We start from the raw sequence: 15,453 nt of genomic DNA on the forward strand, positions 1-15,453 counted from the left end.
AAGTTTACCTACCTAACAGGCTGTCATCATTGCAGGTGCCATTAATCAAATATTTTCCTTCTGGGCACACACAGGTGGCCCCAGAAGGATTCAGCAAACAGAGGAATTCACATGCTAGATCCGAGCATGGATTGGGTACTGATCAAAACAAAACAAAAGAAAAAAGAAACACAAAACTATAAATACAGTAGGTTTCAAAAACATAAAATTCAATAAGGTGAAATGATGAATTAGCAATGTTGAAAAGAAATAACATCAAATTCTTACTGGGAGTATCTTATTTCAATATTCCAATTTTCCTTTATAGATGAAAAAAAATTACTACCCAACATTCATCATTAATAGAAGCTTTACCCTACTTTACATTTCCCATGAGGGAGAAGAAATTATTCAAGCACATACTTTGTCACTTTTCCTCTGGCAAATTTAGGTAGTTTCAAAACTGGTTTAACAGACAGAAACAGCTCCCCCTAGTATTTACAAAGGCTTAAAATCCATATGCAGTTGTCTGTCAGAACACAAACAAAACATGACTTTTTTCCCTAAAAAACATGTTTAATATGGTGTCCTTTCCATCATATAGGAGTTTGTGTGCATGGATAAATGGGTACCACATTAATTTTTGTCTATATTTCTATCCAATCGGTATCCTCTGCAGCCACAGCTGCTGCGTGGCTTTCCATGCAGGATCTGTCATTAAAGTGAAACAGAAATGGTATCTATGTAGTCAAAGCCACTATGAAAGTGGCTTTCATTCTGTAAGAACCACTAATCAAACACCTATTATACTTAGGGCAGATTTTATGTATTTATTTTTTATGAAGGTGGAAATATTTGACTATGAATATGAATCAAACAGAACTAGAGGATGAGAGGAAATGTCCTCATATTAACCTTGGAACCATATGCGTCAGATCATTAGCAAAGAGTACCAAAACACTGAATAGAATTTCAGGAAGGTAGGGGAATATACGTTGTTTTCATCTGTTTCCAAAACTGATTTGGTAAATATCAATTGTTACCTTTCCAGACCATCATACCAAATGAGGTTAAATCCCTTTTTATTTGCCATAAAAATAATTACAAGTAAATCTGAAACAGTTTTTTGAAGGGTGAACTCATACATAAACACAGATCATTTGAATTTCAGCCACATTTTATTCCTTTGTTCTTTGATATTTCTTATGGCTGTGTTTGAAACAGATCTTTCAAAATAACTATGTCAATTATTTATCTATATTTTTCTAGGAGAGAAAGTAACAATAAAAGTCATAAACCATGAGAGAAAATACAACCCTTGGGAACAGTTCTCCTCAGATACCTTTAAAGATGAAATGTTAAAGCTATGATTTTTACTTGGTTATCAGTGAGTGAAAAAGGCTAATGACAAATTTCCTTACTTGCGTGGTTTATCTATTGACCCACAAGGTTTGATTAAGAATTTAGAAAAACACAAAATAAGACACAAATTTTTATAACAAAGTTAATTCTAATTCCAAGAAAATACAAACAAATCCTGAAATTTTCATACCTGTTTTAGCAAAAATAGCAACTATTGCATTATTTATTTCTTGTCGTTGGTAATTTGAAAAGTCTGGTGATATCAAAATTAAAGTGACTTAACTTATTGGGGTTAAGCCATGAATAGAGTTAAGAATTTAAAAATACTTTATTTTGAGAGTCATAAGAAAGAAACTTTGCCAATATAGACAATAGTATAAAATATTATACTTACAGTCTAGTTGTTTATAGCGATGAGAAATCAAAACACCTTTTGTTTTATCAACATCTAAAGCTAGGTACTCTACTGAGCCATGGCCAAATTTTTGTACTCGAAATACACCATTTTTAGGTCCTGCTCCATATATATAATCTTCGAAGACATCAATTCTGTGTGGATGTAACAAGCCTAGAATTTAAAAAAAATGGAGTTTTAAGGGTTGCAATATAAATACTCAGACTTAAGAAAACTAAGTTTATCCAAGATCATATAGAAAATCTTATTCCTGTTCATAAAAAACCTTTCAGAATTAAAATGTTTTTAATATTAGCTGTAACATTGTTAGGATTAATTTATTAGCAGTAGAAATATGCGAGATATTAAACTTGTCACTCAGAACATAAAAAATACTTCCATCATCACTTTAATCATCATCACCATCACAAAGCATTGGCTGGGGGACTTATTATACATAGTAATATTTTCTGCTGTACAGTTTGCAAACAACAACAACAAAAAGCCTACAGGCCCATGTTATCCATTGCTCAAAACCAGGAATTTACAAAATTATCATTTTGTGTTCTGTATAAAATTAATGGTCAAATTAGATTACCTGAATGACAATTTTATCAATCAATCATGAACTGATTTTAAACAGTAAAATCCTCCTCCAAAATTTGGCATTACTATTATCTGTTTTAGAAATGGGGTTAAGAAAACAAACTAGCAAATGGTAATCATACATATGACTAGTATGGCTGAGAAGAACAGTAATAATAATAATAACAATTTTTCATATTTTACAAAATGGCTATTATTTGAGAGAATTTATAAGAAATATAACTTTTGGTACTGAAATTTAAACAAGTAAAATAACAACATTTATATTTCACTTATTATCTAAAGATTGTAAAACATAAAATGCCTTTTAACATATATTTTCTTTCAATGTTCCTTGAAATAGTATAATGTACACTTAAGCTAAAACAGGTAAATTTTTGCAATCAATTACATGAATATGGAATTTTTTTCCATCTAGGGTTATCATACAAAAAACACACACTTCCAGTAAAGACACAGTGAAAGTTCAATGTAATTATTTTTCTTGAAATTTCTCTGCTTTTGTTTTAAAAAAAAAGGAAACAAAACAATATTCAGTAAATAAAATATGTAAATATAAAAACCTCAAGTATATATTGTGAACAATTGGTGTTAAATAGGTAAGTGGTTTTGGTAGGAAAGGGAAAGAAGAACAGAAGGGAAATCAATTAGTTTCATCAGAAAGAACTGAGATTGCCAGGCAAAAAATGTATGAGACACAGAAAGGAATCAAAAATGAGAGTAAAAAATAGGAGGTAGACACAGAGATGGAGATATAAAAGGGTGCCACAAAGAAGAGCACATGTAGATTCTGCAGTCACTTGTGTGAGAGGTAAGTTGTCATTTTTACATATTGCTTTTCACGTGGATGAGAATATCCCTATCAACTACCTAAAATAATATTTTTTACTATGATGTTTTACTATATACAATAACTCATTTCCTACTTATCACTGCAATTTGAAATAAAAATTAGCATTCACAGGCAGTAATCTCGACTACTTGAAGTGTTCTGCTCAGAATAGAACAACCACAGAAGCAACAAACAGAATGAATATTTTTTGAATCTGGGTAGCAATGGACCACATTTGTTCTAGAGTCAAGAAGTTCTTCTGGCCTGACCTCTTTGTTATTCTAGTAAGAATGAAAATTGTAATGAATAGTAAGAGCTGTAAGTTGAAAAGAGAAAGAATTTAAGAAAATACAGAATGTAAAGCTTTCATACTTATATTTATGTATCATTATTTAATACTTTCAGTGATAATTAAAAGCAAAAACAAGAGCACTTCACAAACCTTGTTTGCTGCTGACAGAGATTACTGAATCAGAGCCATCATATAGAACGCTGCCAATAACAGAGAGCTCAAGGTCAGCCCAGTATATCCGTTCACTGAAATGATCCACGGCCAGACCTGCAAAATCAATACACACAGACAAATAACAGAAATACATATGAGATTATTTAAAATTGTGTTTCTGCTCTTTTAATGTCTTATTATAATTGACATTTTTCTTCAAACATCTTAGAAATTACCCAGTCTATATCACAGTAGTGCAAAAATCCGAAAAACTGAAATAGCTTAATCCCTATCTGAAATACATGTGTGTATAGATTACATAGAATTTATTTAATAAACTGTGGCAAAAAAATCTTACTTCACATAGGGAAAGCTGCCCTAAATATCTTTCCTTTCTACACTTCTTTCTTAATTATGGTTATTTTCTAAAAGAATTTCCCACGATACTTTCACCATTTAAATCACTTACCCAACCATTATTTAAAATAATTCAGTGTAATTAGTTATATTTTGAATCTTTTCATGAAGGTGCATTTCTCAGAATATAAAAGGTTCATGGGCTTAATCATAAGATATTTTCATCCATTTGGAGTTAGTCTACAGTGTTATGAAACACCTGTGTGCAGGCTGAAGTATAAATTGACTAAAGATTGATGTTTACAGTAGGGACGAATGAATAGTAAATTCCTTAATAAGGTTCTAGTTGTACTGATACTTAAATTTTTCACTTTATTTTTTTAGTCTAATCATTAATTTGCTCTGAGACTGTCTTTCTTTATATCATCATTATCTGTTAGTGAATACCAATGGACTAACATAATATGTAGTAAAAAATCATGTTTTGCTATTTATTCAACTTTTTATTTTGTATTTCATAATGTGATTGGAGTCTAGCCGGTGTCTTCTTGCACAAATATCAACACATATAATACCTTAAGTAAACTTCATTCAGCATAGGAGAGTAAGATCTATGACATATGAATTATATAACAAATCCTCACTGCTATAGATATTCAATTTTTACGACATAGCTAGTCTTTGGATATGACATACTTTGATAGTACAATGCAATCAAAATACCTTTGTCAACTGAATGCTAAAGAGCTTTCTGAATCAGCTCATTCAATAAAAAAACCGAGGTACCTCTCAATGGCAAGGCAACTGAATGAAAAGTATTTTTGAGTTTACACTAATTGTATTCCTGTGTAGATGGGCCAAGATTAACAATCAAAATGAAAGCATATCATGGTGAAAATCATTTGGGAATAATTCTTCAGTTCAGTATGTAGATCTATCCCAAATGTAATCAAACTAAATATAAATATTTCTCCTCAAGTAGAATATAAAGATGTTCTATGCCCAATCAGCCTCTGAGAAATGAGTTAACAATTACAACAAGTGGCCCATGTTTTACTAGTTTTTGCTCAATGATTAATTTGTTATTTGGAGTTATTCTGGGACTTAGGTTTTTGTTTCTTCATGTATAATTATGGGTAACATGAACCATAAAATGATCCAGCTTCCTGCTGCTGCCATTCTGTTTCAAAAAGGTTATCACAGAAAGATTGAAAACGCTTTTCTTTCTCTCCCACCAGTGTAATACAATACTACATACTGGTACCTGGCAGTGTATGGTGCAAGGGAGGAGCTTTTTTTTTAAAAAAAAGCTGTTCCAAACATAATGGGTCTCTACATTTGAATATTAAATTTGTTAATCATATAAAAGAAGAAAACAATGGGTGTGTAATCTAATTTAATTACCAATATTGTTTCCTCAGATTCAGCAGCAGTAAAAATTTCTCAAACGTGTCATACATTGCATTGTTAGTCTAGGCTTTAGACAAACACATCTTTATCATCTCCAGTCCCATACCGTACTATTTTGGATGGAATTACACCTAGATAAAAATTATATAACAAAGCTTTTAGATGAGTGGGATTTATATTCTCCCACATCCACAAATCAATGATTTTGATTTTTCCTTAAGCCCTTTAATAAAACAGATAGTCTTTTAAATTAAAAAGTTAAAAAAGGAATCAACTTACTTTTTTGTTATAGAGATGAGTCAAGTTTATATGAAAAAACAAGTTCATTTCTATATTTTTAAAAAATTCACATCTATTTTTTGTCTTTAGCAAAGAAGCAATAATAAAATGGGGGAAAAATTAATTCCCAGGAAAGTTATTCTTATCTGAACTGGGAATGGTGAATATTTGGAACCAAGTCAGTGTAAGTACAGAAAATTTAAAATAAAATGTCATACTTGTTCTAATCAAGCATAATGGAATCACAGTTTGGAAGTGTTATGAAAGATAAAGTCTCAATAAATTTTAGGAGCACATGATAATGACCCTAATTGTGTATTCATTTTCTAAACATCTCCCATGATATCAAGACTACTGTTACATTTTAGGGATTTTTGAATCTAACTTTTGTTGAACTCTGAAATTTTCCAAGATCCTCCCACTAGTTCCCCGATTTCCACTATGATCTAAAAAGAAGACAGAAAATGGTAAAAAAATCTTATGAGAAATGACCACAGTACCAATGTGATATTTAAGAGAGAAAACTTGGAGAGAGAAATAAATTAAAATCACTATGTTTTCAGAAAGAGAGAAAAAGATTTTATACATTTTGTGTTAAAGGAAAGTCAAGATTTGTAAGGTAGTAATACCCAACAGGTGTGCACCACCCTATTCTTGATTTAAGAGGTATAAGAGGGGTCCAAAAAACTAAAAATACTTACCACTATGTCAAATTTATTTTTAAAAAATTGTTTAAAATATTTTTTGAGATAGGTTGCCTATATATGGTCTTAGATTCCAAACTACATTAAAGTTGTTTTTACACATATATGTATATATATGTAATATATATATATATATATATACACACAAACACACACACACCATACATGCACACACACGCATACCTACTTATGAGTGTTAGTAAAATAATGTATCGAGGAATTGCAAAATAGTCCTTAAGTTTTTATCTATTTCATTTAATTAGAGATCTTTTGTTGGTCAATGACAAAGAATTTACTGAGTGAATCAAATAATTACGACTGGTCCAGGGCCAGTGTGTACTTGTTTATTCTCTCAGAAATTGCCACGATTTGAGAGGAGGGAAAGGTAACATAAATAAGATTCTGGATATCAAATAATATGGTATTTAAATCAGACTCATGTAATTCTACATACCCTTCTACTGCAGGGAAAACTGGAAAGTATCCTTATCTGACACAGAATTCTTGCACCATACACTGTCAGGTACGTATGTAGCAAAGAACGAAACAGATCATGTTCGTGCTCTCATGGAGCGTCCTACTCAACCACCACACAGTTGATTGAATCAGAATATAGATTATGCTTCTTGTATTTAATATAGGGCCTAACAAAATGAAGTGTGCCATTTGTTAAAAGAGATCTTAATACCATACCATGGGTTAGAGTGTTAAAAATTGCAGGCATTCATCTCTTCATTCATTCAAAATATAATTAGTCTTAAGCACATACTAATTACAGCCACTATAACATTGTACAGGAGATATAACAAGAATATCCATTATGGTTTTGGTTTAACCTGTTATGGTCTTGCTGGGCACATAGATTATACATTAAGTAGTCAATGATCTACTATATCATTAAAGCAGTAGATTACGTTGTACCAAGTATGGAGATAATGAGTGCTTTCAAAGCCCAGAAAACTGAGGTATTCTCATGAGTTTGGAAAGGAGGTAATGGCAGTGCTGGTGGTGAGCAAATACAGGGCTGTCTGGGTGGTGGGCTAACTATCTGATCAGTACAATTCCAACCCTAGAATGCACAGAGGTTATATAAAGGGACAGAGACAATTTTCTATCTATTCCTATTGCTGTTCATAATGCCGATATCACCTTCACTCTATTGAAGTACAGAGTATAACCAAATGTACTGCACCCTAGTGCACACAATTATTCATGGATTCATCAAGGAAAGATAGAATTTCCTATAAACCCCAAACATAAAGAACAAGATATTACACATGGAGGGAAACAGAGGCATTATTATAGTTACTGATTTCATATAATAACTTTGGAGTCAGGTCAAATATTTATAAACATACACCAACAAAAGAAAGAATATAGGTACGAATAAGTCTAAGATGTTTCTAGGAAGACATAAGCAATGAATGTACTTCCATGTAAGGATATCTTATAGAACATATTTGCATAAGTGCACATGTCCTCCCACATATAACATGCATGTATGCATATAGATGCAGAATGAGTAACTGCCAGCTTTTCATTGTTACTTTCTAGTAATATGCTATTTATAAAATCTAAATTATCTATTATTTCCTAAAAATCTTCTGAGATTTATTTTTGACTCAGTTGTATATCAATAACATTTGGCATGCCATACTTAAGAGTTATTAAAGATAAAGACAACACTGAGAGATGTTTCTGCTTGATGGAATAAAATCCTGCCTAATTATACAAGACTAGCATTTCCAATATTAAGAAATTCATTTATTAAGTAGGAAGGTATGAAGTAAAGCAATAAATTTTTACATGTGGTGTGTGGATTTTTAAAAATCTTACAGAATTCTAATTGATATACAATGAGAAAATTAATTAAATTAACAAAATATACTAAATGACATTTTAAAATGTGGATAAAAATAATAATTGGTCCCTTTAAAACTAGAATTGCACCTGTAAGCCACTCAGCACTACAGAACTGGCAGTAGAAATACATTCACGGGACAACTAACTGCTGAACAATCATCGATAGGAAGACACTGGAACTCACCAAAAAAGATACCCCACATCCAAAGACATAGGAGAAGCCGCAATGAAATGGTAGGTGGGGAGCAATCACAATAAAATCAAATCCCATAACTGCTGGGTGGGTGACTTACAAACTGGAGAAAAATTATACCACAGAAGTTCACCCACTGAGTGAAGGTTCTGAGCCCCATGTCAGTCTTCCCAACCTGGGGGTCTGGCAATGGGAGGAGGAATTCCCAGAGAATCAGACTTTGAGGGCTAGCAGGATTTGATTACAGGACTTTGACAGGACTGGGGGAAACAGAGACTCTACTCTTGGAGGCAACACACAAAGTAGTGTGAGTATCAGGTCCCAGCGGGAAGGAGTAGTGAACCAATATGAGACTGAACCAGACCTACCTGCTAGTGTTGGAGGGTCTCCTGCAGAGGCGGGGGGTGGCTGTGGCTCACTGTGGGAACAAGGACACTGGCAGCAGAAGTTCTGGGAAATACTCCTTGGTGTGAGCCCTCCCGGAGTCCGCCATTAGCCCCACCAAAGAGCCTGTAGGCTCCAGTGCTGGGTCGCCTCAGGCCAAAAAAAAAACAGGGAGGGGACTCAGCCCCACCCATCAGCAGACAAGCAGATTAAAGTTTTACTGAGCTCTGCCCACCAGATCAATACCCAGCTCTACCCACCACCAGTCCCTCCCCTCAGGAAGCTTGGAAAAGCCTCTTAGATAGCCTCATCCACCAGAAGGCAGACAGCAGAAGCAAGAAGAACTACAATCCTGAAGCCTGTGGAAGGAAAACCACATTCACAGAAAGATAGACAAAATGAAAATGCAGAGGACTAGGTAACAGATGAAGGAACAAGATAAAACCCGAGAAAAACAACTAAATGAAGTGGAGATAGGCAACCTTCCAGAAAAAGAATTCAGAATAATGAGAGGGAAGATGATCCAAGACCTTGGAAAAAGAATGGAGGCAAAGATCAAGAAGATGCAAGAAATGTTTAACAAAGACCTAGAAGAATTAAAGACCAAACAAACAGATGAACAATATAATAACTGAAATGAAAAATCCACCAGAAGGAATCAATAGCAGAATAACTGAGAGAGAAGAATGGATAAGTTACTTGGATGACAGAATGGTGGAATTCACTGCTGCAGAACAGAATAAAGAAAAGAGAATGAAAAGAAATGAAGACAGACTAAGAGACCTCTGGGACAACATTAAACACACCAACATTTGCATTATAGGGGTCCCAGAAGGAGAAGAGAGAGAGAAAGGACACAAGAAAATACTTGAAGATATTACAGTTGAAAACTTCCCTAACATGGGAAAGGAAATAGCCACCCAAGTCCAGGAAGCGCAGAGAATCCCAGGCAGGGTAAACCCAAGGAGGAACATGCTGAGACACATAGTAATCATATTGACAAAAATTAAAGACAAAGAAAAATTATTAAGAGCAACAAGGGAAAAACTACAAATAACATACAAGGGAAATACCAAAAGGTTAACAGCTGATTTCTCAGCAGAAACTCTACAAGCCAGAAGGGAGTGACATGATATATTTAAAGTGATGAAAGGGAAAAACCTAAAACCAAGATTATTCTACCCGGCAAGGATCTCATTCAGATTTGAGGAAGAAATCAAAAGCTTTACAGACAAGCAAAATCTAAGAGAATTCAGCAACACCAAACCAGCTCTACAACAAATGCTAAAAGAACTTCTCCAAGTTCAAAACAAAAAAGAAGAAAAAGACTTACAAAACAAACCCAAAACACTTAAGAAAACGGTAATGGGAACATACATACCGGTAATCATCTTAAATATGAATGGATTAAATGCTCCAACCAAAAGACACAGGCTTGCTGAATGGATACAAAAACAAGACCCATATATATGCTGTCTACAAGAGACCCACTTCAGACCTAGGGACACATACAGACTGAATGTGAGGGGATGGAAAAATATACTCCATGCAAATGGAAATCAAAAGAGAGCTGGAGTAGCAATACTCATAGCAGATAAAATAGACTTTAAAATAAAGAATGTTACAAGAGACAAGGTAAGACATTACATAATGATCAAAGGATCAATCCAAGAAGAAGATATAAGAATTATAAATATATATGTACCCAACATAGAAGCACCTCAATACATAAGGTAAATGCTAACAAGCTACAAAAGAGGAAATCAATAGTAACACAGTAATAGTGGGGAACGCCTCACTTACACCAAGGGACAGATCATCCAGACAGAATATTAATAAGGAAACACAACCTTTACATGACACAATAGACCAGATAGATTAATTGATATTTATAGGAAATTCCATCTGAAAACAGCAGAATACACTTTCTTCTCAAGTGCACACAGAACATTCTCCAGGATAGATCACATCTTGGCTCACAAATCAAACCTCAGTAAATTTAATAAAATTGAAATCATAGCAAGCATCTTTTCTGACTACAACACTATGAGATTAGAAATCAGTTGCAGGGAAAAAAATGTAAAAAACACAGACACATGGAGGCTAAACAATACATTACTAAATTACCAAGAGATCAGTGAAGAAATCAAAGAGGAAATAAAAAAATACATAGAGACAAATGACAACGAAAACATGACAATCCAAAACCTATGTGATGCAGCAAAAGCAGTTTTAAGAGGGAAGTTTGTAGCAATGAAATTCTACCTCAAGAAACAAGAAAAATCTCAAATAAACAATCTAACCTTATACCTAAAGGAACTAGAGAAAGAAGAACAAACAAAACTCAAAGTTAGCAGAAGGAAGGAAATCATAAAGATCAGAGCAGAAATAAATGAAATAGAAATGAAGAAAACAATAGCAAAGATCAATAAAACTAAAAGCCGGTTCTTTGAGAAGATAAACAAAATTGATAAACCTTTAGCCAGACTCATCAAGAAAAAGACAGAGAGGATTCAAATAATAAAATGAGAAATGAAAAAGGAGAAGTTACGATGGACACCTCAGAAATACAAAGCATCCTAAGAGACTACTGCAAGCAGCTCTACACCAATAAAATAGACAACCTGAAGAAATGGACAAATTCTTAGAAAGGTATAACCTTCCAAGACTGAACCAGGAAGAAATAAAAAATGCAAACAGGCCAATCACAAGTAGTGAAATTGAAACTGTGATTAAAAATCTTACAACAAACAAAAGTCCAGGACCAGATGGCTTCACAGGTGAAGTCTATCAAACATTTACAGAAGAGCTAACACCCATCCTCTCAAACTCTTGCAAAAAATTCCAGAGGAAGGAACACTCCCAAACTCATTCTATGAAGCCACCATCACCCTGATACCAAAATAGAAGATACTATAAAAAAAGAAAATTAGACTAATATAGAATAATGAATATAGATGCAAAAATCCACAAAATACTAGCAAACAGAATCCAACAACACATTAAAAGTGTCATACATCTTCATCAAGTGGGATTTATCCCAGGAATGCAGGGATTCTTTAATATATGAAAATCAATCAATGCAATACACCATATTAACAAAGGGAAGAATAAAAACCATATGATAATCTCAATAGATGCAGAAAAAGCTTTTGACAAAATTCAACACCCATTTATGATAAAAACTCTCCAGAAAGTGGGCATAGAGGGAACCTACCTCAGCATAATAAAGGCCATATAGAAACAAACACACAGAAAACGTCATTCTCAATGGTGAAAAACTGAAAGCATTTCTTCTAAGATCAGAACAAGACATGATGTCCAGTCTCACCACTACTATTCAACATAGTTTTGGAAGTCCTAGCCATGGCAATCAGAGAAGAAAAAGAAATAAAAGAATACAAATTGGAAAAGAAGAAGTAAAACTGTCACTGTTTGCAGATGACATGATACTATATGTAGAGTATCCTAAAGATGCCACCAGAAAATTACTAGAGCTAATCAATGAATTTGGTAAAGTTGCAGGATACAAAATTAATGCATAGAAATCTCTTGCATTCCTATACACTAACAACAAAAGTTCAGAAAGAGAAATTAAGGAAACAATTCCATTCACCACTGCAACAAAAAGAATAAAATACCTAGGAATAAACCTACCAAAGGAGGTAAAAGACCTGTACTCAGAGAACTATGACCCTGATGAAAGAAATCAATGGTGACACAAACAGATGGAGAGATATACCATGTTCTTGGATTGGAAGAACAAATGTTGTGAAAATGAGTATACTACCCAAAGCAATCCACAGATTCAATGCAATCCCTATCAAATTACCAATGGCATTTTTTATAGAACTAGAACAAAATATTTCACAATTTGTATGGAGACACAAAAGACCCCAAATAGCCAAAGCAATCTTGAAGGGAAAAAAAGGAGTTGGAGGAATCAGGCTCCCTGACTTCAGACTATACTACAAAGCTACAGTAATCAAGACAATATGGTACTGGCACAAAAATAGAAATATAGATCAATGGAACAGGATAGAAAGCCCAGAAATAAACCCACGCACTTATAAATGCACAACTAATCTATGGCAAAGTAGGCAAGGATATACAATGGAGAGAAGACAGTCTCTTCAATAAGTGGTGCTGGGAACACTGGACAGCTACATGTAAAAGAATGAAATTAGAACACTCCCTAACAACATACACAAAAATAAACTCAAAATGGATTAAAGTCCTAACTGTAAGACCGGACACTATAAAACTCTTAAAGGAAAACATAGGAAGAACACTCTCTGACATAAATCACAGCAAGATCTTTTTTGACCCACCTCCTAGAGAAATGGAAATAAAAACAAAAATAAACAAATGGGACCTAATGAAACTTAAAAGGCTTTGCACAGCAAAGGAAACCATAAACAAGATGAAAAGACAACCCTTAGAATGGGAGAAAATATTTGCAAACACATCAATGGACAAAGGATGAATCGCCAAAATATATAAACAACTCATGCAGCTCAATATTAAAAAAAACAAACAACCCAATCAAAAAATGGGCAGAAGACCTAAACAGACATTTCTCCAAAGAAGACATATAGATGGCCAAGAAGCACATGAAAAACTGATCAACATCACTAATTATTAGAGAAATGCAAATCAAAACTACAATTACCTCACACTGTTTAGAATGGGCATCATCAGAAAATGTACAAACAACAAATGCTGGAGAGGGTGTGGAGATAAAGGAACCCTCTTGCACTGTTGGTGGGAATGTAAATTGATAGAGCCACTATGGAGAACAATATGGAGGTTCCTTAAAATACTAAAAGTAGAATTACCATATGACCCAGCAATCCCACTCCTGGGCATATACCCTGGGAAAACCATAATTCAAAAAGACACATGCACCCCAATGTTCATTGCAGCACTATTTACAATAGCCAGGTCATGGAAGCAAGCTAAACACCCACTGATAGACGAATGGATAAAGAAGATGTGGTACATATATACAATGGAATATTACTCAGCCATAAAAAGGAACAAAACTGGGTCATTTGTAGAGACGTGGATGGACCTAGAGACTGTCATACAGAGTGAAGTAAGTCCAAAAGAGAAAGACAAAGATTGTATATTAACGTATATATGTGGAATCTAGAGTAATGATACAGATGAACCAGTTTGTAGGCAGAAATAGAGACACAGAGGTAGAGAACAAATATATGGACACCAAGGGGGGAAAATAGGGGGGGCTGTGGTATTGGTGGGATGAATTGGGAGATTGGGTTTGACATATATACACTAATATGTATAAAATAGATAACTAATAAGAATTTTCTGTATAAACATAAAATAAAATAAAATTCAAAAAAAAAAGGAAATACATTTATGGGCCAGATGCCATCAAAAAAAAAATCGTGTTATGGAGTTATGGTGGACAAGGTAGAAATGCAAGGCTCTAGTATGTGGCATATTATTTCTGTAATTATTCTTAGTGTCTTAGGTATTCAAGAAATTATACCAATCAATTTACATTGGTTTTAACTTCTGATATAAATGAATTGTTATAAATTCTCTGTAAGGTAAATATTATCATATGCATTTTACAAATAAGGACACTGGTGCTGAAAAGTTTATGCAGGTTGCTCAATTTTAACTCAAGCCTATGAATGGAAGGCTTATAATCTTTCTATGACTCCATATTTCTTCTGTCTAATACACTATCCTATGCCCAATGGGGTATACCATCTTCCTTTTGAAACTTTTCTGTCAGCTATTATGGCACTGAATTCTGTTGCTTTGCTCCTATTGCTCAAACATCTCTGTAGTCTTTAGTTTTGATCTTGACTCTTCTGAATATAAGCATCTCACACATTACTACCCTAAGAAGCCTCTTTGTTTTCTCCTCCCTGTCTATCTTAACTCCAGCAACTTTAAATCATCAGTTTTCTATTGCCAGTTCTCTGAACTAAGTTTCTAGTTCTGCTTTGAGCTCCAGAACTAAAATCTCCAATTTTCTGTGAGCTATCTCCATCTGATTGACTTAGGTTGGTCATGTCCACAACTACAACACATGATAGCAAAGAAATAACACTCCCTTCATAAATACATTTCCCAAGAATGCCTGTCTCAGATTCCCTCATAAGAACCCTCTGACAGGCAATTCTATACATTGCTTCCGGAGTCATTTTTTAAAATGAAAATAATGTTATGTATACTATGGCTATGTAAGATGTTAACATCAGAGAAGCTTTTTTAAAATCAATTTCCCAACTTTTCTACTGAATAGAAGTCTAAAATTAGTTAAAAATAAAAAAGTTAAGAAAAAGAAGTACAAAGTTCTTTAAAAAATAAAATAGTGTTTGAGCAGATCATGCCACTTTCCTCAAAATCCCCAGTGGCTTGTTTCCCTTAAAGCTAGAATAGAATCCAGTCCTTATCAGTGTGTTCCAGGTCCTGGATGATCTGACTCTGGTCACCTTGTCACTCTCACATCTACTATTCTCCCGAGTTGATCATATGCTTCTAGGCATACAGCCATCCCTTGGTGTCCACAGGGGATTGGTTATAGGATCCCCCATGAATACCAAAACCTGCGAACGCTCAAGTCCTTTATATAAAATGGCATATTACAGTCAGCCCTCGGTA

General features: G+C 33.9%; 1 protein-coding gene across 7 annotated transcripts in view; it reads right to left on the reverse strand.

The window, feature by feature from the left end:
* The window catches only part of LRP1B (LDL receptor related protein 1B), a 1,895,525-nt gene that overhangs the window by 94,281 nt on the left and 1,785,791 nt on the right, over nt 1-15,453 (reverse strand). For all 7 annotated transcript variants that reach the window (XM_067025946.1, XM_067025948.1, XM_067025945.1 and 4 more), the window contains 3 exons: nt 3,616-3,732; nt 1,736-1,909; nt 13-138 (listed from right to left, as the gene is read on the reverse strand). In XM_067025946.1, the coding sequence (XP_066882047.1) occupies nt 13-138; nt 1,736-1,909; nt 3,616-3,732 (417 nt within the window). The remainder of the gene's footprint in view (nt 1-12; nt 139-1,735; nt 1,910-3,615; nt 3,733-15,453) is intronic.

The sequence above is a fragment of the Kogia breviceps genome, chromosome 2 (assembly GCF_026419965.1).
Source record: "Kogia breviceps isolate mKogBre1 chromosome 2, mKogBre1 haplotype 1, whole genome shotgun sequence".
NCBI classification, from domain to species: domain Eukaryota; kingdom Metazoa; phylum Chordata; class Mammalia; order Artiodactyla; family Physeteridae; genus Kogia; species Kogia breviceps.